Source organism: Chlamydomonas reinhardtii, chromosome 12 (genome assembly GCF_000002595.2).
Source record: "Chlamydomonas reinhardtii strain CC-503 cw92 mt+ chromosome 12, whole genome shotgun sequence".
Classification (NCBI taxonomy): Eukaryota; Viridiplantae; Chlorophyta; class Chlorophyceae; order Chlamydomonadales; family Chlamydomonadaceae; genus Chlamydomonas; species Chlamydomonas reinhardtii.
This window is the reverse complement of record NC_057015.1, coordinates 4,174,196-4,200,053: the sequence shown is the minus strand read 5'-3', so window position 1 is coordinate 4,200,053 and position 25,858 is coordinate 4,174,196. Positions and strand designations below refer to the sequence as shown.

Sequence of the window (25,858 nt, the reverse complement as noted above, 5' to 3'; positions counted from 1 at the left end):
GGACTTGAGCTGACAAACTTTCACGTTCACTAAGTTGACTTTTTGCATAGCGTATAAGGAAGCATGGCAATCTGTTTGAGGCCTATGAGCAGACACATGTAACTTCGATAACATGTCCGCGTTCCACTCCAGATATCGTTGCACACTTGCACCGTAACCTACTTAGATAGTCATCATGGCCTCGGAGGTGATAGCACTGTGCCACAGCTTCGAGCAGGAGCTGGCCAAGTCGCTTAACGTGCTGCCCCCGGTCAGCGCCAGCAAGCCCGATGCCCACGACGCGCACCTGAACCACCACCGCCTCAGCCAGCGCATCGCGGAGAGCGTCTCCTACTATGCGGGGCGCCTGCCGGCCTACGCGTCGGTGCCGCGCATCCTGGTGTTTGGGGACAAGCTTTTCCGCGCAGAGCAGTACCAGCTGGCGCTGCAGGCGTGCTATAAGCACATCCGCGGCCTAGAGCTCCACAGCAGCCGGGAGAACCTCCCCCGCATGGACGCGCAGGCGCGACTGTCCAGCCACGTTCAGGCATGCTTCGGCTGCGCGGCCTGCGAGGCGGCACTGCTGCTGGCGTCGGACGGGTCTGTGAAGCACCCCGACACGCTGCAGTGGTTGGTGTCGTGCCTGGCGCAGCTGCGCGCGGCCATGTCGCTGGCGCTGCCCGATGAGCGGCTGTACTGGCTGGTGCTCAACGGCACCGTGCATGTGTACGGCATAGCCAAGGTGCGGGGGAAAGGAGGAGGGAGGAGGCTGGTGGAATCTGTGGGGGTGCCTGGAAGGGCGGCGGCACTGTGCGCCGCATGGAGCTGTAATGGGCAGGCATGAAGGGTGCTGGGGCCGTGATACAACATCCTAGACCTCACCGATGAGCCTGTGTAAGCGTCCAGTCAGCGTATGCGACATGCATGGTGCCACTCCGCACCTTGTTCCCTCAACACGGCCGTCATATCCCCAAACTCACACCCAACAGGCCATGATCACAGCGGGCTTTGCGGAGCAGGCGCTGCCGGCGCTGGTGTTCTGTATCAAGGCGCTGGAGGGGCACGTGGCCTTCGCCGCGCCCAAGTACCTGCCCTGGCGCACGCAGCTCTACACCTGGGCCGTGTACGGCCTGGCCGACTGCGGCGCCGTGGAGCAGGCGCGCGCGCTGCTGGCCGACGGGCTGAAGCGGCTGGAGATGCTGGTGGCGCTGCAAAAGCTGGACCCAGTGCCCGCGGCGCCAGCGGTGCAGGCGGCCTTCGCGGCGGCGCGCGGCGCGCTGGTTGGGCTGCAGCTGCGGGTGGAGATGGCGGCGGGCGCGGCCGTGACGCCGGTGCTGGCGCAGCTGTCAGCGGGTGCGGCGGGCGCGGGGGCGGTGGGCGCGGCGGGGCCCACGGCGCGGGCGGGGCTGGCGGCGCTGGTGGAGGCGCTGCACGTGCCGCACCGGCGTGTGGTGCGCACGGAGGCGGTGAGCGGCGGGCCGCTGAAGGAGCTGTTTGATGCGGCCATGGCGGTGGCGGCGCCGCTTATTGGTGACCTAAAGAAGGCGACAGAGGCGGCCGCTGCCGCTGACGCAGCCGCAGCGGCGGCGGCTGTGGCTGCTGACGCCGCCAGCGCGGAAGCGGAGACCGCTGGCGGCGCCGACGCCGCCGCGCCCGCTGACACGGGTGCGCAGCAGCAGGCGTCTGCGGCCGCGGCGGCTGCGGACGAGGCGGCAGTGGCGGCGAGTGCGGCGCTGGGCGCGGCGCAGGAGGCGCTGCCGTGTGCACTGCACAAGGGTCTACTGTGTGCTGCCTACAACCTGGAGCAGTGGAAGCAGTTTGAGGAGCTGGCATCGCTCGCCACCTCCCGCTCCGACGTCGTGTATGCGGACGCCGTGCCCACTGGCACTGGCTCCACCACCACCACCGCCGCCGCCGCCGCGGACGTGGACCAGACGGCGGCGCAGCTGGGCACGGCGGCCAGCATCTTGACCGCGCTGCGGCAGCTGTCCACGGCTCCGGGCGTGGAGTCGCTGCGTACGCTGGCGGCTATGCTGCAGCAGGCGCTGAGCCGCGGCATCACGGTCAGCGGCACCGCAGGCGCCGCGCCGCCGCCGCCGCCGCGCCGCGTGTCCATGACGGGCATGCTTGCAGGCGGCAGCGCGTCGCCGCCAAACGGCAGCTCCGGCGCCGGAGGCGCCGCCGCCACCCTTACCGCCACGGCCGCTGGTATCACCCAGACGGCCGGCTCGCCTTCCCACAACGGCGGCGCCGCAGGTGCCACCGCCTCGGCAGGCGGCGGAGCCGCCGGCGCGCCGCCTCGGCCGCAGCAGTCCTCGCTGGCGCCCTGGCAGCAGCTGCGTGACCTGATTGCGGACGCCTCGCTCGCGCTGTACGGCTCGGCGCGGCCGCTGATCGACGGCGTGTTCTGCGCCGATGACAAGGAGGCGGGCCTGGTGGCGGAGCTGCTGGCGGCGTGCCACTCGGCGTGGGCGGCGGTGGAGCTGGACGATGGCGAGCTGCGGGTGGCGGCGGCGCTCAAGCTGGCGCTGCTGCTGGAAGAGGAGGGCCGGCTGCTGGCGGCGAGGGAGGTGCTGATGCAGGTGCGGGCAGAGGCGGGCTGGGAGCCGGCATGCAATGGCTATTGCATCATGGTGCCGTACATGGAGCACAGGAGCACAACTGGGACCTGAGGCGCTGTAGACATGTGGTGGTGTTTGGCTTTGATCAGCTGGCAGCGTACGTGACGTCTCCCGCGTGTGTGCACGCCCCCGCCCCCTGCAGGCCAAGTCGGTGGTGGAGCAGTCGCGTGTGGAGCTCATGGTGGCCAACCGCCGCGCCCCGGACGAGCACCTGCGCTGGGTGACCGCCTCGCGCAGCCAGCCCAGCGACGACACCGCAGCGCTGGTGCAGGGTGAGCGGGGCTGGGGGCGGGTGTGGGGGGGGGGACAGGTGGGTAGGCAGTGTGCGATTGCGCAGCAACAGGAGCTGTCAGGGCGCCAGCGTGGACGACGCTGCACGCTCTCAGTAGACTGTAGGCAAGCCTCACGTGCCCCCGAGTGCGTGCGCCACCTGCTACACCCCTGGAATGCTTCATCAGCGCACTCAGCCTGTGCATCTTTCGATCCTCCGCTCTGCCCGCACCAGGCATGACGGCCAGCGAGCAGGAGCTGGCGTGCCTGCAGGTGGACGTGCTGGCGCTGCTGGCGCGTGTGGAGCTGGGGCTGGGCGTGTCGGAGCAGCAGGGCCGCGCCACCGCCCGCCGCACCGCCGTCATGGAGGAGCAGGCCAAGCGCACGGCGCAGAGCAGCATCTTCGGCCAGCGCAACGCGGCGGAGCTGGCGCGGGACGAGGCAAGGTTGGTGGCGGCGGGCGCCACGCCGCCCAACCCGCAGATGAAGGAGCGGGAGCTGCTGACGGCGTGCGCCAAGAACCCCTACGAGCGGGCGGTGGTGCTGATGCAGATGACGTCATTCCAGGGCGCCGACGCGGGCCGCAAGACGCAGCTCCTGCAGGTGGGGCAGGAGTGCGTCAGGAGCGCGAGGGGAAGCGTCGGGTTGTGGGTGCGACACGCAGTTGGCCACCTGGGTACGTGCCCCAGGTCATGAGGATGCCCTTACCCATGATGGTCCCTTGCAGAATTGTCTCTCTCAGTGCGTGTACTTACACACACACACACACACACACACACACACACACGCGCACACACATACACACGCACACGCACGCACGCGCGCTCTCGCAGGAGGCTGGCGACCTGCTTGTAAAGGCTCAGGCGGCGGAGGACGGCTTGTTCGCGGCGCAGCAGCCCGACCTACGCGCGCGCCGTGACGTGCCGCCGCAGCCCAAGCTACTGCAGCGCAGCCCCACCTCCGTCACCCTGGTGGCGCACCCGCCCGGCCCCGGCCTCAAGCAGCCGCCAGGGGCGCGCAAGCCGCCCAGCCGCTACGTGGCGTACTGCAAGTCGTTCGGCGCGGGCGTGGGCCTGTCCATCAACAAGACCGCCACCGAGTACCCGGGCTCGGGCGTGTCCGTGCCGCTTGGGCAGCCCGTCACCATCCAGGTGAGCAGACGCGCGTGGGGGTGGCGGGCGGGCGAGAGGCGGGGGCTGCAGCGGCAACGGGTTGCCAGGCGGGAGGAGGCGAGGCGTGCGTGGACGGCAGCCCCGTGCCCTCTAGTACACGGCCAGCACCTGACGTTTTACCCTCCACACCCCGCCCTGCACCATGTCGCTTGCGCATTCCTGCGAATCCCTGGCACGCCCAGCTTCCTTGCGATCCCCACTTCCTACCTCATCACGTGCCCTCCTCGCCGCCGCCCCCCTCCACCCCTCTGCGCCGCCATCCCCCGCAGGGCCTGCGCACCAACGACACCTACCTGTTCGCGGTGGCGCTGTACGACGACGACGGCAACATCGTGGGGGGGCTGGGCACCAGCACTCCCGAGGTGCTGGTGGCGCTGCCGCTGCCGCTGCTCATGTGCTGGACGCACCTGCTGGCGGCGGCCGTGCGCTGTGGCGCCGCGGGCGCCGCCGCCGCCAAGCGCGCCGCGAGCGTGCTGCTGCCGCACTTCGTGGTGACCACGCCGGACGTGCCGCTGTGGCGCTCCAACCCCATGGACGCGCAGCGGCTGCACCGCGCACACGTGGCGGCGGCGGCGCGGCCGCTGCTGCGCGCGCTGGTGCAGGCCATCTACCTGTACGGCGGGGCGGCGCTGTTGCGGAATGGGGGCGGTGGCGGTGGAGGCGGCGGCGGCTCCACAGCGCCTGGGGCGCCGGTGCCGCAGGTGGCGCTTCCGTGCACGCTGCCGCAGCTGCGTGCGCCCTTCCTGGAGGAGCAGGTGGGGGCCGGGCAACTCCTCTCCGGCGGGTGAAAGGGAGAGAGGGAAGATGCAATTCGTCAGCGCACCGCGCTTGCCGCGCCCCTTCTGTATCCTCCCCCGCCCTAACTCTGCCCCTACCTGTTACGGCCTGGCCCCCAGGTGGCCCGCCTCAAGTCGGCCCGGCTGCTGGTGCTGGGTATGGAGGTGGCGGCCCTGCTGCCCGACGAGCCGCTGATGCAGGAGGGCGCACTGCGCACCTACGGCCTGCTGGCGCCGCTGCTGGCGCTGCGGGCGCCGCGCAGCCACCTGCTGCACAAGGCGCTGGCGGCGTGCCACGCCGTGCTGGCCTCGCTCACCAACCTGGTGCAGGTGTGTACGGGGGTAGAACAACCAAGGGGCGACGTTTGCCGGTGTGGGTGCGTGTTTGCCTTGCTGGGTGGTTGTCATGGGCGGCTTCGGCAGCGCGGCTCGAATCATCTCACCCTGCATGGACGTCCTGAGCACTACGGCTACCCCCGCCACCTGCTCCGTCCCCCCTCCCTAACTAGTCATGCCTGGTACCTCCGTACCCCGTGCCCTTCCTCCCGCAGGACTCGTTGTACCGGCAGGAGCACCAGCGCTCGCTGGCGGCGCGCGTGGCGGCGGCGGTGACGTACCAGCTGCTGCGCCTCAGCGACGAGGCGGGCGAGGTCGGCGCGGCGGCGCACTTTGGCCGGCTGCAGCTGGAGCTGCTCAAGGCCTACGACCCGCGGTTCGCGCTGGCGGGCCGGCCCGCGCTTCTCCCTGGCGCCGAGCTGCAGGAGGAGGCGTCACAGCTGCACGACGTGCTGCTGCAGGTGTGTGTGCTTGCGTGTGTGTGCGCGTGGAGCAAGGGCGAGGAGTTGTGTGGAGTGCATAGGACATGGTAGGTAAGCAGTGCGAGCGAAGCGAAGCTGCTGTCGATGGACTACAAGTACAAGCCCACTTGTTTGGTGTGTGCCGTTACGCCTCCTGTCACAGCACCCCAAGCTGTCTGAGTGGGCGCCTGAGCCGCTGGTGGAGCGGCAGAAGGACGCCTCCGACCTGGTGGCCCGTGTGCTGCCGGTGCTGGGCACACCCGCGCCCATGGACACCTGGAGCCAGGCGCTGGGCTTTGAAACGGCGGCGGAGCACCCCAGGTGGGTGGCACTGCATTGGTGGGGGTGTCCTGGTCAGGTTGCGCCAAGCCTGCAGGGTTACTAGACATGCGTCCCCGTGCCACGTCTGTGGAATGCAGTCTGCGGTACGTAGTGCCCTTTGACCAGCAGTCTGTCTGCCTGGCACACCATTCAAACGGCACGTGCACCTGCGTGTTGCGTACGGCAGGTGGGTGGAGCTGGTGGTGCGCATGGTGGAGGCGGCGGTGCGCAAGGGCAACCCCGGCAACGCCACCGTGGTGGCGGAGCAGCTCACCTGGTGGGTGCGCGCGCGGCTGCGGCGGCCGCCGCCCCCGCCCCTGGACGCCTACGAGGCCGAGGCGGCGGAGGCGGCAGCTGCCGGTGGCACGGCGCCGCCCTGGCCAGCCAAATGGAAGCTGGAGGAGGCAGCAGGTGAGCGCTTTGAGACGTGCACGCTGACGTGACGCAGTGCACCCGGTGCTGCCTAATCCTGCCTTGCGCTTACTATGAACGAAAGAAGCTGGCATGGCTCTACTCGGTATCACGTTTACCTTGCGCCGCTTGATGCATCTGCAGCTGCGCTGGACGCGGCTACCGTGGCGGCATCCTTTGAGCCGCCGCCGGTGCCGTCCACTGAGGGCATGAGTCCGGAGGAGGCCTCCGCCGCCCTGGCGCGACACGCCGCGGTGGCGGCGGCGGCTGAGGCGACGGCGCGGCAACGGCTGGCGGCGGTGTTGCTGCTGCAGAAGCGCATGCCGGCGCTGCTGGCGCGGAAGCGGCTTATTGAAAAGATGCGGGAGAACCGGAAGCGCTGGTCTCCCTGGATGGCTCGGCTCAACCTGGTGCTGGGCCTGCAGGCGGCAGCTGACGCCCGCCGCTACGCAGCCAACGCGCCCGCGCGCGCCCGTGCCGCCGCCGCTGCAGCGGAGGCCGCCGCTGCGGCCGCCGACGCCCCTGGCCCTGAGACCTCCGGCGTCGCCGGCTCCCGTCCCGGCACCGCTGCCGTCAACATGCCGCCGCCTGTGCCCGACCCCTCGGCCGCCGGGCCGCCGCCGCTGACGCCGCCGGAGGGCATCACGCCGCCGTTGCAGGCCATGATGCACTTTGCCCGCGCCGCCCACCTGGCGGCGCGCGGCGGCGCCTGGGTGGAGGTAGGCAACGCAGCCCGCCACGCCTGGAACCTGGCACGTGCCACACTGAGTGCGGACCCCGCGCTGACCGCGCCGTTGCCGCCGGTGCGGTGGGAGCGCGGCGACGCGCCGCAGCCGGCCGTGGCGCCGGAGAGCATCCTGGTACCAGCGGGCGCGGGTGACGCGGGCGGCAAGAAGGGCAGCAAAAAGGGCGGCAAGGACGACAAGAAGAAGGACGACAAAGCACCAGCCAAGACGCCCTCCTCGCCCAAGGTAAGGCGGCAGGGATGTGTCAGGCTTGTGCGCCTGCATGGTGAAGCCGGCCGTCAATGGCGCCGTGGCGCGCAGTGGGGTGTGCTAGGGTGCATGAAGACATTCTGTGTATCCACGCATGCGGCATGAGTTGGTCCCGTGCGCCACGCCTAGCCACCTACCTAACCCCCGTCCCTGCCTCTCATGCCACTCCCCAGGGCGGCGCCCGCAGTAGCGCGCGCAGCAAGAAGGGCTTCCCGGTGGAGGAGGCGCCGCCGCCGCCGCGCACCTACCCTGTGGTTGTGGGCGCCCGCCCCAACATGCAGCGCGCCGCGCGCTCCCTGGCGGACGCGGTGCTGGAGCTGGTGTCGGCGCTGCGTGACGGGCTGCAGGTGTACACCTGGGTGGCTCCTGTGAACCCGCGGCACCGCTTCGACGGCCCGCCGCCTCGTCGCGCCGCCCTGGCGGCGTCGGCGTCGACTGCGGGTGCAGGTCTGGGCGAGGAGGAGCGGCCGGTGACGGCGCGCGTGACGGACAGCGAGTTCAGCTACGGCTCAGACCTGCAGGTGTGACCGCGATCCATGTGTGGCGCGCACGGCTGGTGTTGCCTTTAAGTACTCATGTGCACTGTCACATGCACCGTGTATTACAATCTACCAATCCGCCTCGCCACTGCGCCGTCACGCCGCACTTGCTTCTCAACAACCGCTGCCCCGCTTCGCACACGGCACCGTACCCATGCTTCTGCTAACCCGGTCTTGCATCCGGCGCCCCAGGCTGACATCTGGTTCAAGGAGGGGCCGTTGGACCTAGCCTGGGTGAGCCGCTTCCTGGGCCTGGCGGCGGTGGTGCTCAGCCGCGGCGAGCGCTGGCACGCGCTGGTGGAGGCGGGCCGGCAGTGGGCGCGGCTGAGCGAGGGCGCCTTCAACGAGCGCATCATGCCGTGGCTGCTGCAGGTGGGGGCGGAAAGGGACTGGCGGAAGGGGAGGAACGGGGTTCCGGAGGGAGAGGGCAAGAGGAGGAAGTGGGGTGCGCATAGTGAGAAAGGTAACACGACGTTTCGCGCTGCCGCCTGACATTTGAAACTGACGACCAAGCAACCCCATGTCTTCCCTGCAGGCTGCGCCCAAGGCGGGTGTGGACCCCGCGCCCTTTCAGTCGGCCATGGACGCACTTATTCGCGACAAGAACCAGGCCCTGGACCAGCTGGACAAGGTGGGGGCGGGGCCCGGATGGTGCTGGTGCTGGTGCTGGGCTGAGCATCAGGACTTGGGGATTGGGGCCTGTCAGGGCTGCGCTGTTGGCGTGTGTGCGGTGCTGTGAGGTAACGAGGTTGGTGTGCCTCAGACTTCACGTTCTCCGTGCCCCGTGCTTCCCGACGCATTGCTCATCGGGTCTCATCATCCTCTTTGCCGTATCTCCTGAATGCTGTCAGGTCCGCACACTGGTGCGCGAGCGCCTGGGCGACACGCCGCTGATGGCGCAGAGCATGGGCCACAAGGTGCGCAAGCGGAAGACACGCGCCGCAATTCTGGCGGCGGGGCCGGGCAGCGGTGCGGGCGGCGGCGGCGGCAGTGGGCTGCCTGACAGCGACCGGGCTTCACTGGTGAGCGCCGCCTACACCTACCGCACCGCCTCCACCTACAAGACCAAGGCCAGCCAGCCCGACTTCTTGCGCATCCCGGGAGAGTATGAGAAGGTGGGTCGGGACGGTCGGGATGCGGCGTGTGGCGACAACGGGCCCGTGCTGCTGCTTGTATCTCCTGTGCCGCTGTGCCAGACTTCATTGGTTGCACGCCCTGCCCCCTTCTCACCCACCCCCCTCTCAATGCTTGTCCGTACTTTACAGACAATTATGCCCACTCCTTGCTTTCAAACGTAAGCTCGCCTCTCACGGAAACGGTGACAACAACCTCTCCCCCCACCACCACCACCTCTTTCTCAGGTGATTGAGGTGCTGAAGCGGCGCAACGAGAAGGGCGCCATGCTGTTGGCGCTGCACGAGCTGGGCGACGTACACGCGCACTTTGGCAACTGGGGCGGCGCCGCCACCTCGTGGAACGACACCCTGGACACACTGCTGGGGCCATACCAGGTGCGGGCGGGCGTGGCTGGGTGAACGGCTGGCTGGCTGGCTGGATGGATGGATGGTTGCGGGAGAGTGCGCTCGAGCCTTATGAGCAAGGACCGTGGCTATTGATGGGAAGGCGCGGGACGTTGCAGCAGCCTGCCCACTTCCCCACATACTGGCAGCATTCTTTTCTCAAATCCTATTCCCCATATCCCTGCGCCGCTCTGCCTCCCCTCGCGCCCTACCGAAACCCCACAGGCGCTGCGCAACTGGCGTGGGCGGCTGGACGGCATGTCGCCTGCCGGCACCCTGCAGGCCTACGGGCTGCACGGGCTGCTGCTGGGCTGCGTGCTGGCCGGCAAGCTGGCACGCTACGTACACCACGACCACCTGCACCTCCGGCTGGAGGCCCACCGCCTGACCGCACGCCTGGCCTTCTGCGCCTTCTCCGCGCACCTGGGCCACCCGCAGCGCCGCGCCGGCTTCGCCACCTACACGCCGCGGGAGCTGTGGGCGGCGGGCACGGATGCCTGGTTGGTCTGGTCGGACCCGTACCGGTGTCCGGTGGTAGATCTGGCGGGCGCGCTGGAGGGTGCGGCGGCGGCGCTGCTGGACGCGGGGCTGGCGCTGGAGGCGCTGCCCGTGCTGGCGCTGTGGGAGCACGTGACTCGGCACGTGCTGCGCAACCTGCACGGCACCGTGCTGTGCCGCCTGCTGCGCGTGCGGGCGCTGGTGGCGCTGGGGCTGCTGGCGGAGGCGGTGGAGGTGACGGGCGGGCTGATGGGCGCGGCCGCTCTGCCCGACCCCACTCTGGACTCGGACTATGTGCTCAAAGACACCAGCGGCGCCGTTGTGGAGGTGAGCTCGCTGGCAGCGTAACAGCGACTTGGACACGATTTGGACACGATGATGCCCACCGACTCCCCTTCTCCACTCCGCCTCCGCCATCCCTACTGAAGCGCCCTCCTTGCCCTCCCTCCCTCTGCCCGTGTGCTCGCCGCAGCCAGTCCCCGCGCCGCCGTACGACAACTCGAAGCTGCCCGGCGAGCCCGGCAACAAGGCGGCACTGACCCACATCGCCGACACGCCGCTCGCGCCCGCCGTGGAGAAGCTGTACGGCAGCTGGCTGGTGGCGCATCTGGCACTGGCACGTGCACAGGTGCTGATGCTGGCGGGCAGCGTGCCCAACCAGTGGCGTGGTGTGGACTGGCGCACAGGCGAGCGCACCGCGGCGCCCAAGCCGGCTTCGCCGGCCAAGGGCGCGGCGAAGGGGGCGGCGGCGGCGGCGCCCGAGCCCCCGGGCGCGGGGCTGCCTGAGCCTGTGGAGCCGGTCATGCTGGAGCGGGCGCACGTGCTGCTCCGCAAGGCGCTGGTGGGTGCAGACTGCGGCTGAGCTTTGCAGAGGCGGCAGCGGTAGTATTTGTAACAGAGAGGGAGGGATGCACAGGCGGGTTGGTTTATAAAGCCGCGGCCTGCTGCCACCTTGTAACACTGAGCCTTTTCATTGTTCGCGCAGGCTATGGCAAGCGGTGAGGATCAGCCGCCCTCCGAGGAGCCCTCAAGCGCCGGCAAGCCCGCCGCCGCAGGCAAGCCAGCGCCCGCGCGCGCGCCCTCGCCCGGCCGCGCCAAGTCGCCCACCGGCAAGGGCAAGGGCAAGGGCGGTGCCGGCGACGGCGCCGGCTCCGCCGCCGCCGCGCCGCCCGAGGTGCCTGGGCCACCGCCGCCGCCGCCGCCCAGCGCCAGCCAGCGTGCCGAGGTGAACGTGCGTGCGCTGCTGCTGATGAGCGAGCTGGAGCAGCTGCGCTGGATGCCCAGCCGCGGCCTGGCCCACGCCCTGGAGGCCGCCCGCTTCTTGGGCGAGCATGCGGACCACGTCAACACGCCGCAGCAGACCGACAACGACGAGCTGGAGCGCTACACGCTCGCGCCCGCGCTGTGGTTCCTGGCGCGCGGCGCGGCGGTGCGCTGCGCCGCGGCGCTGGGCCACGCCGCGCACGTGCACGAGCTGGTAGCGGCAGCGACGAGCGCGCACGCGCCGTCTGAGCCGGGGTCGGCCAAGGTGCCGTCGGGTTTGCCGGAGCTGCTGCACTGCACAGGCATGGCGCACGTGGCGGCGCTGACGCTGGCGGCAGAGGGCCGCACGTCCGACGCGCTGGCGGCGCTGGCGGCGGTGGCGGCGCGGTACCGCTCGCTGTGCGTGTACGACGGGCGGCTGGCGGCGGTGCTGCTGGACGCGGCGGCGCTGCGGGACCGGCTGGGGCTGCGGGAGGACGCGGCCGAGCTGACGGCACAGGGGCTGGCGGTGGCGGAGGGCTATTGCCTGGAGCTGGGGCTGGGCGAGGCACTGGAGGCCCCCGAGCTGACCAACGTGTACCTGGACGGCACAGCCCTGTACGCACACGCGCTGGGCGCGGCGGCGGTGCACGCCTCACGGCGGCAGCAGCACGCCGAGGCGGAGCGCTGCGCCGCGCGTGCGGTGCTGCTGCTGCGCAGCCACACGCGCGCGCTTCCAGCCACGCACGCGGCCGCGCTGCTGCTGCTGGGGCGCACGTGCCGAATGGTGGCGCTGTGCGGCGACGGCGTGCCGGTGGACGGACAGCCCACGCTCGCGTCGGGCGCGCCGCCCGCCTCCACCGCCACCCTCACCAGCGCCGGCGCCGGCGCGCCGGGTGACCCCGCCGCCACTGCTGTTGCCGCCGGAACCGCTCGTGCCGCCGCAGGCGGCTTCAACGCCTCCGCCGGCGCGCTGGCGCGCACCGCCACCGCGGGCCGCGGCGGCGGTTCCGCCGGCTCCAGTGGCGGCGGCGTAGCCGCCACCGCCGCCAAGCTGAGCGCCGCGCGGTCTGCGCTGTGCGCCTCCATCACGCTGGCAGCCGTGGACGGCGGCCACCTGCGCTCGCTGATGCGCGGGGCGCTGCTGGAGCTGGGGTCCATCTTCATCGCAGGACTGGACGCCCGCAGCGCCGCCGCCTGCCTGCGCGCCGGGCACGCCGCCGCCGCCAAGGCCGACCTCGTGGCGCTGTCCAGCCACACGCTCGCGCCCGTCGCCGCCGCCCAGCTCCCCGACTGGGCGCTGGCGCACGTGCGCGGCCAAGAGGCGCTCTTTGGCAAGAAGAGCAGCAATGGCGCCATCAGCGGCGCCGCAGGCGCGGCAGGCTCGGCCCGCCCCGTCGCCACCAGCAGCAGCGGCGCGCGGCCGCCGGGCACGCCGCCCGGCGGCAAGCCCGGCGCGGGCGGTGGCTCCGGTGACGGACTGTCTGACGCGGATGCTGCACGCATGGTGTTCTGCCTGCTGGGTGGGCTGCTCAAAGGACTGGAGGCGCTGCCGGTGGGCGGCGGCGCCCGGGCGCGTGGCGAGGCCCAGGTGGCGGCGCTGCACGCCGCACTGCGCGCCGCCTGCGCCAAGTACGGCACGGACGCCTGCTTCGCTGAGCCGCCGCTGCCGCCCAGCCCGCCCGACGCCGTGCCGCCGCCGCCCGAGGGCTCGGTCATCGTGCAGTGGCACTGCCAGGACGGCTGCTGGCAGGAGGCGCGCTCATGGCGCGCCGAAGGCAGCTCCGGCGCACCCGACGGCCCACTGTCGGACTCGGCGCTGCTGGCGCTGCAGCCGGTGCCGGCCTACGCCAGCCTGCTGTTCGTGGTGGCTGCCCCCAGCCACGACGGCAGCCCGGGGCCGCACTGCGGCGAGGTGACGTTCGCGGTGAAGGACGTGCGCGAGCTGCAGCGGCGTGCCAAGGCGCTGCGGGCCCGCGTGGAGGCGCCCAAGGCCGCCACCGACATCCTGGGCTACGCCGCCCCCAGCCAGGTGGAGCTGGGGGAGCTGCTGCGTGCCGCGGAGCGGCTGCTGAGCGCGGTGCCGCGCAACAGCGAGGATGGCAGCAGCAGCGCGGGCTTCAGCGCCGCGGACAGCGGGCTGGGTGGCTTTGGCAGCAGCGAGCTGATGGAGGGCGAGGTGCGGCCGGAGCTGGACGTGGCGTTCCTCTGCAAGCTGGAGGCGCTGCTGGCGCTGGAGGCCGGGCTGGACGTGAACGACAAGACGCTGGGCAGCTGGCTGGTGCAGACGCTGCCGGTGATGATGTGAGGTGTGTGTGTGTGTGTGGATTGATGGTGGCGGTGTGATGGACTGGCTGGGTGTCTTTGGTGGCTCTTGCATGGAGGCGGGATGTAGGTGTGGCTGGGACAGGGGCCGTTGGGCCGAGCACCGAGGTGTTATTGGGGCATGGCGTGCATGAATGCATTATGTTGATGTGTGGAGCTTAGGATGATATCGTACTGTAGTGCCTATGATGATGGACACAGGAGCAAGAGTTATGTGGTGCACGCCGTTAATTACGCATGGTGACATGGTGTTCATGCAGTGCTTTCAGTTTGTTGGCTTGCGTGGGGTAAGGCGGTCGTTATCAGCCAGGCCACGTGCGGACACATGATGGTTACGTAGCTGCTGATGGCGCTGTAATGAGAACGGAAGCAAATTTGACAAGACTCCGGGCATGCTCCAGGTGGCCTCAATACAACAATCAACAAGCGCCATGCCCTGACACCTCGTCACCTGAGACGCAGCCTTTCGTGTGGCCGTGAACATTGAATAGAATCCCTAACCTCCACCCAGTATTTGGCACTGCCCCCGCAACTTGCATCACCAAGCCGGCGACGCTCTGACTCCATACAGCCCACCCACGCCACTGGACTGTCCCTGTGCAGCCGACGGGGGGCATCTGAGGCGAGGGGCATCCGAGGCTCTACCACACTCGCCAAGTTCCCACACGAAGCAACCTAGTCGATATATTCCCCCATGCTTGGCTAGCGCAGAGGCATCCTCCGCATTTTCCTGTCCACAGAAGTGATACATACCCTGGGCCCTGCCAGACATAATCAAATCAGACCACAGGGCGCCCAGGCCCGGACAATGGACAGCTCATGTAGTTAGGGCAACACCTTCACCCGCATTTAATCGTGCCGTCACCTCCAAATAAGAACTTTTAACCGTGACGTGAAGGGGCCGACGTGTGCATTGCACTTGAGCCTATACATGCCGCATGTGGCGGTAGCTCTCATGCCCAAAAAATGGAACACGCCCCCCAGTGACTCAAGCGACGTCAGCGCACTAATGGTAGAGTACAAGACATTCCCGCGCGCTGACCAGTACCCAGACTGGCGGCAGCCCATGCAAAACAACCTGTGTCCATGCACAACGTGTCGACACCATGTCCACGACCATAACCCGAGCTTAGCATCGCAGTCAGCCTCACCAGGTCGGCTGTGTCCGTTGGCCACCTCACCGCCCCTGCCCCCGTCTCTGCGGCTTACGTGCACGGCTACCCCTAACCGGGTCTACTTGACATGCCAGCTCAACCACAGCAACCGTGACTTGAAAGTGGGGATGATGCCACAGTGCTATGCTACGAGTCTTGACGTGTCTTTATACTGATTATTCCGGCACTTTATATTTGAGCGCAAAAGCCTAAGTAGGAAACCAGAATTCACGTTGGTCATGATGATCCTCTCACAGAAACGCTATACAAAAGATATGGGACTTGAAGAACCCAGAGAAGAAGGCCAGATGCCCCATCCTGCTTATACACGTTGGAAAGCACATCACGCCACGCCACGCCATGCACTGCACTACTCGCCCTGCCTAACTCGTCCATAAAACAAACGGCGTGGGGCGCCAAACCTCATCCATGCAGTTTTGGTCTATGCAAGTCATTGCATCCTCATTCAGTCCGGGCCGGGCACCGAGCACAAGGCCGATGCGCCAGGTGTGCTGCAAGCACAGCAACCCCAAAATACTGGAGCGGGCGCCCCCGGCTGATGAGAAAGCGTCTGGTCATCTACCGGTATATCTCATACGCAACACTCTCGCAGACACGCCGGCCTTCATGCCAGCATCTTGTTTCCCTGCTGCCGCCCTGAAAGATTCATATGTACAGCCTTCCATCCCCGCCAGCGGAGCCGTGAAGCCGAACGCATCCTGCGCCGGTGAACCCTGCGTTTGATTATGTCTACCGCACTGACTGTGCATAATGCGTGACCTGACGTGACAGTTTCCTCCAGCAGCAATTCAATGCTGCTTTTTGCATGCATACCACAGCTGTAACATGACCGCAATGCATCTGCATCTCACGCACCGAACACTCGCTGATACGCAAAATTGAAGGTGCTAGGCAGTATCCACTAGCACTCTTGTCCACTCGCCTCCTAGTTTTTCATTACGTCACAACCGCACCAACGTTGGTCATGTCACGTACAAGGTTGGTGGCTTGTCTGAACAGTAAGTGACGCATAAGCAAAACGAACACACGCATACACCGTTTGACGACACGATGGCGCACACAAACACGCACACAACCAAGGCGGTGTGCGCGGGGGCACTCATCCTGCCAGTTGCATTCTTCAATCGTCAACAACCTGTCAAGCCCATGAAATCAATGCGTAGGCTTAACGTCACGTATGTGCACATGGGCACCAGGGCAGGGCCCCAAGCCTGTTTGCAAAAACCCAAGCACCTTGACCGAACGCATCTTGGACGCAGACATCTTGGACAAAGGTGCCGCCCAACACATATGACCCATCAACAGAACCTTTTTTGCTGCCACGCACTACACATATGCATAAACGCTGCGCATAGTACTACAAGCGCCCAACAGCGGCATTTAAAGCACCCAACTCGTCGTATAGGCTCCGCTGGGGCGCCCACGCCCCCTTTCGCCAACATGGCGTTTCCACTCGCGAACGATTTGTTGGGATTGCGCGCACGGAGCATGACTGCTCCCCGCCCTGCCCTTCCGCCCGGCTCAGCTGTTTCTGACAGTGCGCTCTACCATCCCGAGTGCCAGATACCTGATTGTGTGCGTGCATGCATGTGCACCCCGCCGGCAGTAGCAGACAGTTCAGTAGCTCACGCCCCGTATGCTTGCTGCAGGTTGGCAGGCTCCGCGATTCCCGGCACTGCTCGGCGTTGCCTTTTGCCTCTGTCGCAGCTTTTAGCGTTCAGCCCGTGTCGACAATCGCCGCAGAGCCAACTTCTGCTCCGCCGCGAGGAAGAAGGAGTCAATCTCGTGGCGGGTTGGTGCAGCCCCGAACAGCGGTCGTGCAACCGGTAGCCCCGTGGCGCCGTGCATCTGGCCCAGGCGGAAACCGCCACACGCCGTGCCGGGGGCGGTAGGCGGACTTCCCAGGTCCATCGCCTCTAGAGTCTGCGAGGCGCTCCGTGTGGGCACTGGAGACGTCATCAGGACGTCCAGCCGCGTCCGGCTGTCGCCGCCCGCTTTGCGGCGAGGCTCCGTGTTCCCCCACGTAGACATGCCTCACTTCCTGCGGTAAGCGGTGCCTCACTTCCTGCGGTAAGCGGTGAGGGAGGAGAAGCACACAGACGCCCATGTTGAGAGCGCGCCACAAGGTTGGGCCACCTATTCTTGTCTGCGTACCGAACGGCCGCTTAACGTCACCCATGGGTCACCTCACCAAGGCGAGGCCCCCCCCAAGCTTCGCCCCGGGGCCTCTCCCGGGTTGGCCTTTCCCTCTCCCCGGTTTCACGACCTTGAGCCCAGCGGTTAGCCCTGGCCCGTCCCAAACTGCATCAATATTGTTAGGTAACATACTGGCTATGTTTTGGGCTATCAGGTTTTCTTTCGTGTCGAGGATTAGCGTGCTCTTCGCCGACGGTTAGCGCTCGAACTTGTCGCAAGAATTCACGCGAACAAGCCCCAGGTAAATCCTCTTTGAGCAGTTAAGTAAGTAAAACATGCAGGAGTTGAGGATTAGACCGCTCCGGCATGCTGCTAGAGCCGGCCGGCCGGACTTGCGCGGCGACGGCCAGGCAAGCCATACATTGCTCTCCATAACGCACAGATGCCTACAAGCATCATATAATGTCGCCTGCGTCTCGAATACAATTCCACAGACCGCCGGGCAGTCCTCGGCGTGAGTGCGCACCACCGAAACGCACCTTGTGCCTCTCTTGGGCCCAGGTCCGATCAGGACAACTGTCCCGAGGTTGGTTAAATTGCAAGACGTGCAGACGTGGAATGAGTCCAGGTGGGAAGACGGGCCCGACGTCAGCAGCGCACGTTTGCGCAGAGGCGAGGCCTGCGTGTGGGACAGGGACTATATGTGTTGCCTGGCAAGTTTATCTATTTAGTAACTAGCTTTCGTGAGACTATGAGACCGCTCTCGGAGGCAAAACGACCCCGTACGACAACCTAAGCAGCGTTCACCAGGCGGTGGCGCCAGGTGGCGCCCGATGTACTTGTGGTAGTCAGTATCGTGTGCGGCTTTGTGTGTGACTGGCCTGGGGCATCCGTGAGCAACGTGCGAGGGCTGCTAACCCGTGCTAACCCAACATGGGCGTGAAGCTAACGTTTCGCGCGGGGGCGCATTCCCGCGCCCTCGCTAAACCAGAAGCAATCCGCAGTTGCACTGCTGATGGAATTCGTGTTTTCCAGCGGTCTTCAACCTGGCTGGCTGGCAGCGTAACACGGTACCGGTCCTGTAAGCGTGCACTTTAACTGACACTCGGCCAAAAGTTAGGCTGTTAGGTCTTGGACAAGTCAATGGCTTCGTGATGTGCTTCTTCTACGTATCATGGCGCCTGTGCCCCTTCGCTTTATCTGCACACACAGCAGGGCGCCCCCTTGACATGCGATCCGCTCAGCACGCACCCGCCGCCACCAGCTGTGCCCCGCCCCACTCTCCCCCGAGGTTGTTCGGCAGGCGTGTTTAGTTGACACGACAAGGTGTGTGTAACCTTGCCCATACCACACACAACGCCTCGAAAGTGTTCACCCCCGATCAGTTGCTTGGGGTGTTGTCATGGCCTCATGGGTGCTTCTGGCTCAGCGCTTGGGGCACAGCTGGGGCGCCTGAAGTCTGCAATGCCGGGGCAATGCCGTCTTCAGATACTTCAGAGAGAGCCTGCTTGTAACGGGATGGGAAGCTTAACTGCTGAAGGCGCGACCATAGTTACTGCCACGGTCTGCCACGTGGGCAATGGAAGAGTACGTCTGTACGAGGCCCATGTGCAGGTAGGGGCCGTACCGGATCCGGATAGCTGAAGCTGCCGTGGCGTGTGTGCAGCTGCTGTACCCGGCTCGCCCATTTGCCCCCAATCACCCGCTACGAACGCCCCTGCCGCTCGCTCCTGTGAGGCTGTGGCCCTCACACCCTACAGTCATCCATTACCGTGCTTATGGCATTGCTCCCAGCCGTGGATCTGCCTTAGAGTAATGGGGTGACGGTCGTCACTGGACAAGGGAGATGAAACGGCGTTCGGTCTCAGCGGTCCACTGTCCTAAACTGCATGCGCTCCGAATGGCGGAATGTGTGGCGCCCGACAGGATGGCAACAGTCCCTACCAGAGGGCAAGCACCCTTGTGGACCCGGACCGGCTTACGCCATGTCGCATATTACACGCACGGCACGCCAAAACCGTGCCTGGCGGCCACTATGCCCCACGCCCAATGTTACGGTACATCTCCTGCCATGATGGCGTGATCTGGACGGCCACGCGCTGTGCAATGGCACCCGTTATGGCTCCGCAGATGGGCCTACGGTGGGCAACTGGGCCATCCGTGGCTTCGCCGCCATCTCGCCGCCTCCCCCAGCTGACCAGGCTGAGTAGGGCACTAGCGTCCGTGGCTGAAGTGCAGTTGCCCATCCCTCAACCCGGCTCGAGGCGTGAGACAGGCTTGCAGCATAGCGTGCGGTCACATAGCGTTACATGTTGTTGGGTCACGAGCACAACTGTGTATCGCACACCCACGACAGCGGACAGTCCCTGTCCAGCCGACCGGGGGCAAACGCATCCGAGGTTCTCTTGCACTCGCCGCGTTCCCACACAAAGCAACAATGTGTGTGGTCTACGTCAGGAACAGGTGATAACCGGAATGGTGTGAGAGGGCTAGCTAGCACTGAACAGACCTGAGGTCTGACAGCTCGCTCCGCACATCACGACCTAGGCCGGACGGCATGATTTGCAATCCCCATGCAGCGATTACATCACAACATGATCTCAACTCCGCCCTTGCGCCCAGCTATCCGCACACGTGCGTTTGCGGTGTGGTATGGGGTGCAGGGGGCAGGGAGACCCTCCCCCCTGCAGGCGTGACGTGCAGACAGCGGTGTGGAAGCCTGGAAGGGGGTGGGAATCGGCCACGAACGCAAGTTGCATAACCCAGGGGGGGTAAGAATGCCGCAGACACACCCCACCCTTCAAATTGAAAGAGCTTGACGAGAGCGTTCAGAATCCGCTTTCGGAATTTTGATCAGGGTAACAATTGCGGAGATATGAATGCGGATGTTACAGAGGGGACAGTCCCAGCACCCGAAGACGCCGAGCCATCACATGCTATCAGGGCCCAACTTGACGGAGATATGGGCCCCCAAAGTTCAGGGTCGGTCGTCGGTCCCTGGGGTCCCCAAGGTTTCGTCACGGTGTGCTGGAAACTTTCGTCTGGGCCTCATAAGACAGCGGAGCAAGCCCAGACCGTTGCCCAAAGCATGTAATGGAAGCTTTTAACGGCTGGGGAACGTCAGGAGCCTACCAGAAGACGAAGGGCTACCGCCCGCAACACATGTTGGGGTGCGACATGTCTCGCCTGACCAGAACGTGCCACAAGTCGCGGACCGGTGCTTGCGCGCCGGAGGAAAACGCACGTGTATGTCCCATGCGTAGGTAAGTCTCGTAAGCGTGCTTTACACGGGTGCAACTGAACGGCCGCAAGACGTTCACAACATGTCGACAACATGGCTGTGGTCAAGACGCGCCCGACGAACTTTCCGTGTTTACATGCTAATAGAGCTCGCTGAAAGCAGTCGTTTGACACCACCCTGGAAGAAAACAGAGGGGATTTAGGGGGTGTACGGCACAGTACGGCACGGTCGGTCGTCGGTCAGGGGGGGTCGGGAGGTTTCGCGGGGTGGGGTCTGGAACTATTGTTCGTACCCCTGCATAACCAGACATTACCAGACACGGCGCTTCTTGGTCGCCGGGACCTTGGCCTCGGCGACAGCGGTGCACTTCTTGGCGTTGGTGTTGCCCGACATCTTGGCCTTGTGGGCGGCGGTCTTGGGCTTGCCCTTCATAGCCGCCGAGATCTTGGCCTTGGTGGCGGCGGAGTGCTTGTTGCCCTTGGCGTAGGTGTTGCCCAGGTTGGCCTTGGTGGAGGCGACGTGGTCCTTCGGCGGCTGGATCTTGACACGCAGCGAGAAGCACTGGGGCGACACATCTGACATGCCTAGGCAGGTTCGGGGTGTAGCAGCGCGGGTTCGCCTTGTCCGCGCGGTCCTGCCACTCGGCCTCCGTCGCGGAGCCATGTCTTCACCACCCGCTCCGGCAGGGACACCAGCTGCTTGGCGTACGTGACAAGGCATGGTCGGAGACTGAGACTGTTGGTGATGTGGTTAATAGAGGAGGCGTACTTTGGCAGACAAGGAACAAGCACGCCCTAATCCAACAAGCCATTGTGCCACGGACGCACACGCAAGGACCAGTAGTCCAGTACGCAGCCGCACGGGCCAATCCAACCCCATTCTGCATGGGTCAATCTTCTCCGTGTCACTTGTTCGTGAACTGTGACATTCAGGGCTTGTTGCAGAAGCGTGCAGCGCTCATGCCCTCACGCGCACTCCACCAGCCCTCCCTTCCAGTAATCCAATTCTCATCCATTCTCACATGATACCGGAGATGCTTTTAAAACCAATGCGCACGGTGTCGGAAGAGGGTGTCGTAGCTAGCAGGCGGCACATGATACTATGTTTTAAGTTGGCATCGCAGCAGGCAACGTATAAATGAAAGTTTCCGCCTGGCCGAATGCACCTCGACGTCTGGCGGCAGGCGAGCATCCATTGTGTTCCTTCATGGCTGCACTGGCTGCACCCATAAGGCGAAGCGGCATCCTCGCATCAAGCAAACGCAGCCGTTCATACCCCAGGTCCATTTCCACTGCAGCCCCGTCGAGTCCTTCCAACTTAGCTTGTCACACGCGCCGTCCTCATGCCAACAACAAAGAGCGCAGCATGTATGAAACGTAAAGCCATGTTACGTGGCAGCTTCTTGGCAGTGCACCACCGTTCGTGCTGTTCGTTCCAGAACACCTACGTGCCAAGGTGCATGGCAGCTGCCAAGTAAGGAGCCAGAACCCCCAGACCCCGCAGGCAGGTAGGTGACAAGCCCCAAGCAAGGGCGGCAGCAGTGTCCGCCGGCCGCCTCGCCGCCTATTTACTACCACCGAGCGTGGTTGACAGTCCATTAGGATCTTGGGGATGGTGCTGGTGGCTGAGTGCCACGCACTGGTCGTCTGCCTGCACCAACGAATAATAAAGCCCACACCGGCAGATCCACCCCTCAACCACATTAAGCCTCATCCATCATCAAAAACACATGTGCAGTCAGGGTCCGGTCTCACAGACCCTCCACGCCGCCTGTGGGGTGCGATATATCAGCTCCTCTGTCTACACGCTGTGCGCGGTCCCCGCACGACGTACGAACGGCGCCAAGGATGCATGCGCTACATGCGCCTATCATTGGTCAGACTCGGCATGTAGCCTGTCCAAGTATGTATCCGTTCTCTGCAGCATGATGAAAGTCACTCTTCCTGCTATTCTTTACTGAGTAAATGCGCGTGGGGACGTTAGATAGGAAGCGTGTGGCCAATAGGGGTCCCATTCAACATGCTTGAGCAAGCAGCGCCGTCGCGCAACGACAGACAACTTCCACAATAATAGGCAGTGCATTGCCATGCCATACGTTCAGCATTCCTTCTGAGCCTGGATAGAGCTGGTCTGACGCAAGCAACACATAACCAGCGGTGTGGTTATGCACCACACAGCACATGACATGACATGAGTCCTGTGCACATTATTGCGCGCCTGGCATTCGAGGGCCGCACCGGCGCTACCGGCCCGCGTTCTTGCCGGGCGCCTTGTAGCGTGAAGACGTGCGCTTTGCGTCGTAGCCGTACGTGGAGGAGGTTTGCGTGCCGGTCTGTGGCAAAAGCGCGGGAGGGACGCATATGCTTTCGTTGTGGCCGGTGTGGGTGCAAAGCAATAGGTGTCCTGCCGCCCTTACGCCAACTCACCTTAATCACGCCGCCGTCCTTAAAAGCAATGACGTTGGGGAACCCAGTCGGGCAATACGTGCCAACTTGGACAGTTTGGAGTCTGTTGCCGGGGTAATGCTGGTCAGCGGTGTACCTGCGTGGTTTCGGAGGTGACATGAGGGCGCGTTGCTCAGTCGTACACAGGCAGGCGGCCGGAGGGTTATCGGGTGGCAGCAGGGGCCCACAGGGCAGACCAGGTGCTTCCCGGCTTACCCCTGAAGGCCAAACGCTGTTAACTACCACGCATCGCACAAAGTGCTCACACAAGCACCGCAGGCCGGATTGCGACCTCACCTGCCAGTGATGGGCCCTGGGCTGTTGCATGCCCAGTTGATGTCCAGCACAGCGGATACGTTGGGGCAGCGGGTCTCTGCAACTCGACCAAGCAATCAGAGCGTTAACACTGGCGTGGGAAGACGGAAGCCCACAATCTCTCCGGGAGCCGCCCGCGTACAGAGGCAGAGGCTGATCGTTAGCCAGCCAGGCTCCGTACCGCTACTGAGCCGCCGCCCTTTGCTGCCTGCTGTATCATCACCCCCCCCCCCCCCCCCCCACCCCCGCGCAGGCAAGTCTCACCATTCGTGAAAGTGCACCCCAGCGTAGCCTCGCCAGCGACACGAATCTTTTGGGCGCTGGGCGGTACTGAAAATGTCGTTATACCCTGGGCCATGCGGGGCATACACACAGTGCGTGGGAGTGTGTGAGTATGACCTGTACCAACCCTCAATCCAGCCCTTGGGCTCCCAGCAGCCATCCTACCAGGTCTGCTGCGGTCGACGCGTCAGAGTAGAAGCGGCGCGTCTTGAAGCTAATATCCTGGCAGGCGTCATACACGTAGGTGTAACCCTGGATGATGAAGGAGCTAGGCACGCTCACGTCACTGCCAGGCAGGTTGACCTCCAACTCAGACAGCTGCAAGGACCTGCGCAGGCACAGCACATGTGGGTACCGTTGTGAGCAGTCAAGCCTCCGTGCACAGGGCCTCCTACTTGCTTCCTACCGATGAGTCCATGAAGACTACTGCATTGAATCCGCGAACCTCTTCATCCCTGCTTAAGACTACCCTCTGCTGTGTTTGTGGCGCACTTTGCCCCTGTTTGCCTAGCCCGCACACGCGTACCAGTATTCAGTGCAGCATGAATCACGTGGCACCGTGCTGGTGTAGGTGGCATATCCACCACTTCCAAGATAGGTGCTGACCTCAACCATTTGACCTGTGACAGTCGAGGTCGCTGCCAGCAGCGCCAGGACGCCGAAGAGAAGGGGCATGGTGCGGAAGGACACCTTCGCCTGACCCGCGTGTGCGGCTTCCGTCGAATGACTTAGGCAAAGCCAACCCGGAAGCGACTGCGTGTTCGCGTAAGCACGGTCACAACCCCTGGCTCCCTGGGCCCTGAAGCGACCACAGCGCAGCCCCGACAGCGTCAAGTCCGAGCAGCAGGCGGGCATGGCCGCGCGCAGCGTGGCGAAGTAGTCGCTGTTAGCTGTCCGTTACCAAAGTATAAGCAGCCTGCAATGTTTTAAGGGTCCTGTCAGCTTGGAGGTCGCTGCACGTCGACGGGAGCAAACTTGGGCCAACCCGCCGGCGCGGTAAATTTATGTGCTCGTGCCGCTTTCCTTATAACACGTATTGAACTCCTGTCAAGCTTATAGTGCTTGCCTGAGCGCAGACGGCAGTTGACCAACTTTAAACAGCGCGCGGTTTCCAAGGTAACGTGCTGAATACCGTGTTAGCAATTTGGTTATCTCTTTTCGTATGCACGAGTCTCACTCACCTAAGTGTGAACCGCCGGCCGAGCACTAATCGCTAACGCGACCGCTCAATCATGTCACGCAAGCTCGTGTGGAAATTTGGAAACCCTTCTGGAGAACATAATCGCACACGTGCTCTCGGCGGACTCAACTGTTGTGCTTGTCCGGTTATCGGCGCTCGGCGCGCCGTGGCAGCAGGCTGAGAGCCTGAGACGTCTCCCTCCTTCTCTCTCCCTGGTTGCCATCCCTCGTGGTCCCTCTACGTCCTCCTTCCCCTGGGTTCCTGATGCTTCTCCTGCTTGACCTCATGACCTCCTTTTTCGGTGCATAGCTATGCGTATGGCAGGGACGTGTACGCAAACTTCCTGCTGCCTATACACATCATCACTACTCGTGATCCAATACTGCAAGAGCCAGTAACTTCCGGAACGCCGTGGACGAGCATTGAGTCCTTTTACCAGCGTGCCCTGCTACAGGCCCTTGTAGCCGTCCCTCCTATGCAGCTGGCGCTCCCACAGCCGCCACTGGATCCACGTTCGGCGATGTGGTGGCACAGCCCCCATTCGGCGTCCCCTTGCCTCATGGCGCCCCCTTGTGCCGCGATACCGAATTGCTATCGCGTGACACCCTGCTGCCGACAGATATACTCCGGGTGTGTTAGATATGGCCTACGGCTTGGGTTACAAGGCCTGCCACGGGCTGGCGGCCGCAGTGTGCGGTGGCTGGTCAGTTGGTGCTGGCGTCGAAAGGAGCTCGCTGACCATACCGCCACCAGGCTCCCAGCACGGTGCATCATTGTGTGCAGGCCACCAGCCGAATGCAGGACATGGGGGCGCACCGGCGCAGGGACCCAGGCTTCTCACGTTCTCAGCCCAAGGCATCCACTCGTCATGCATTCATGTGTGTGCCACGCGTTACATGCCAGCGGCGGTAGCGCGCGCCCCCGGCAGTACGTAGCCGCACACCACGCGCACCATGCGCCGCGCACTGCCCCCACATCGCCGCCTCCGCCGCCACCTGCTCCTCTATGCTCCTTCCCAACCGCGTGCCTGCTGAAGACATTGCCGCAGCTTTGACGGCTGCCTCCGGTGCTCCCTCAAAGGTGCGGTCAACAGTGGTCAACATCACAAGTTACCTCGCTTCCAGCTGCCTCCCTGTTTGCTACCGGAGTAATTTGATTTTTAAGGCGCCCGCCTCTTCATGCCTATCCCGTTCTTTGAGAACATCATGGTTACAGAGATGGAAGGGGAAAGGCACAGCACCCAGTACTTCAAAACCTGTGATGTCTTTGTTTGCTGTCACCCGGCCATCACATTTGCAGTATTGACACATCCGCTCCCAGCGCTTGTTGGTGAACGCTGTTTGCGGTGTGCGTGGTGTGCCGCCTGCCGGGCGCCAGTAGCCTGCCGGAGCGTGAGGGAAGTGTATTAGCAAGTTCCTCAGCAACAGTGCGCTACGCCACCGTCCAGCAACTCATCGCTGACTGTGCCAGCCCTTTTCTCGTTTTCGTTCTGCTGCACTGTACCTGGGCAAATATCATCCGTGCCTGCTTGCCGCGACGCTGTGCCGTGGCCGTGGCCCTATCCACCACACCACGCACCACACCACTAGCTCATCGGCAGAGCCTGCCGGATTCGCACT

At 64.8% G+C, this 25,858-nt stretch overlaps 4 protein-coding genes across 4 annotated transcripts; 1 reads left to right on the top strand and 3 right to left on the bottom strand.

Annotated features, from left to right (window-relative positions):
• Positions 1 to 3: 3 nt before the first annotated feature.
• CHLRE_12g518550v5 (uncharacterized protein) lies at positions 4 to 13,836 on the top strand. Its single transcript, XM_043068348.1, has 19 exons — positions 4 to 721; positions 969 to 2,561; positions 2,743 to 2,872; positions 3,106 to 3,473; positions 3,704 to 4,021; positions 4,312 to 4,797; positions 4,939 to 5,148; positions 5,370 to 5,615; positions 5,779 to 5,936; positions 6,124 to 6,347; positions 6,492 to 7,318; positions 7,516 to 7,863; positions 8,074 to 8,253; positions 8,417 to 8,512; positions 8,733 to 8,996; positions 9,243 to 9,392; positions 9,627 to 10,226; positions 10,372 to 10,740; positions 10,885 to 13,836. The coding sequence occupies exons 1-19, from the start codon at positions 176 to 178 to the stop codon at positions 13,447 to 13,449; spliced, it is 9,678 nt and encodes a 3,225-aa protein (XP_042918443.1). The 5' UTR covers positions 4 to 175; the 3' UTR covers positions 13,450 to 13,836.
• Positions 13,837 to 13,841: 5 nt separating this feature from the next.
• CHLRE_12g518500v5 (uncharacterized protein) lies at positions 13,842 to 17,481 on the bottom strand. The gene is made up of 2 exons (XM_043068347.1): positions 17,317 to 17,481; positions 13,842 to 16,706 (listed from the first exon to the last, which is right to left on the bottom strand). The coding sequence occupies exon 2, from the start codon at positions 16,670 to 16,672 to the stop codon at positions 16,352 to 16,354; it is 321 nt and encodes a 106-aa protein (XP_042918442.1). The 5' UTR covers positions 16,673 to 16,706; positions 17,317 to 17,481; the 3' UTR covers positions 13,842 to 16,351.
• Positions 17,482 to 17,791: 310 nt separating this feature from the next.
• Positions 17,792 to 20,643, bottom strand: CHLRE_12g518450v5 (uncharacterized protein). Its single transcript, XM_043068346.1, has one exon. It carries the CDS (start codon positions 20,598 to 20,600, stop codon positions 20,328 to 20,330), a length of 273 nt encoding a protein of 90 aa, XP_042918441.1. The 5' UTR covers positions 20,601 to 20,643; the 3' UTR covers positions 17,792 to 20,327.
• A 111-nt stretch (positions 20,644 to 20,754) lies between these two features.
• Positions 20,755 to 24,343, bottom strand: CHLRE_12g518400v5 (uncharacterized protein). The gene is made up of 7 exons (XM_043068345.1): positions 24,126 to 24,343; positions 23,586 to 23,975; positions 23,225 to 23,387; positions 23,042 to 23,126; positions 22,760 to 22,835; positions 22,445 to 22,559; positions 20,755 to 22,350 (listed from the first exon to the last, which is right to left on the bottom strand). Exons 2-7 carry the CDS (start codon positions 23,912 to 23,914, stop codon positions 22,261 to 22,263), a joined length of 858 nt encoding a protein of 285 aa, XP_042918440.1. The 5' UTR covers positions 23,915 to 23,975; positions 24,126 to 24,343; the 3' UTR covers positions 20,755 to 22,260.
• Positions 24,344 to 25,858: the final 1,515 nt, after the last annotated feature.

What these genes read in the sequence shown, in the direction of transcription:
- CHLRE_12g518550v5 (XM_043068348.1), top strand. Translation starts at nt 176, where the DNA reads ATGGCCTCGGAGGTGATAGCACTGTGCCACAGCTTCGAGCAGGAGCTG. An exon ending in CGCTCACCAACCTGGTGCAG is followed by an intron (nt 5,149 to 5,369) that starts GTGTGTACGGGG and finishes TTCCTCCCGCAG; the next exon opens with GACTCGTTGTACCGGCAGGA. An exon ending in CCAGCGGCGCCGTTGTGGAG is followed by an intron (nt 10,227 to 10,371) that starts GTGAGCTCGCTG and finishes TGCTCGCCGCAG; the next exon opens with CCAGTCCCCGCGCCGCCGTA.
- CHLRE_12g518500v5 (XM_043068347.1), bottom strand. Translation starts at nt 16,672, where the DNA reads ATGTCTACGTGGGGGAACACGGAGCCTCGCCGCAAAGCGGGCGGCGAC.
- CHLRE_12g518450v5 (XM_043068346.1), bottom strand. Translation starts at nt 20,600, where the DNA reads ATGTCAGATGTGTCGCCCCAGTGCTTCTCGCTGCGTGTCAAGATCCAG.
- CHLRE_12g518400v5 (XM_043068345.1), bottom strand. Translation starts at nt 23,914, where the DNA reads ATGCCCGCCTGCTGCTCGGACTTGACGCTGTCGGGGCTGCGCTGTGGT. An exon ending in TCATGCTGCACTGAATACTG is followed by an intron (nt 23,388 to 23,585) that starts GTACGCGTGTGC and finishes GTGCCTGCGCAG; the next exon opens with GTCCTTGCAGCTGTCTGAGT. An exon ending in CCAGGGCCCATCACTGGCAG is followed by an intron (nt 22,560 to 22,759) that starts GTGAGGTCGCAA and finishes GAAACCACGCAG; the next exon opens with GTACACCGCTGACCAGCATT.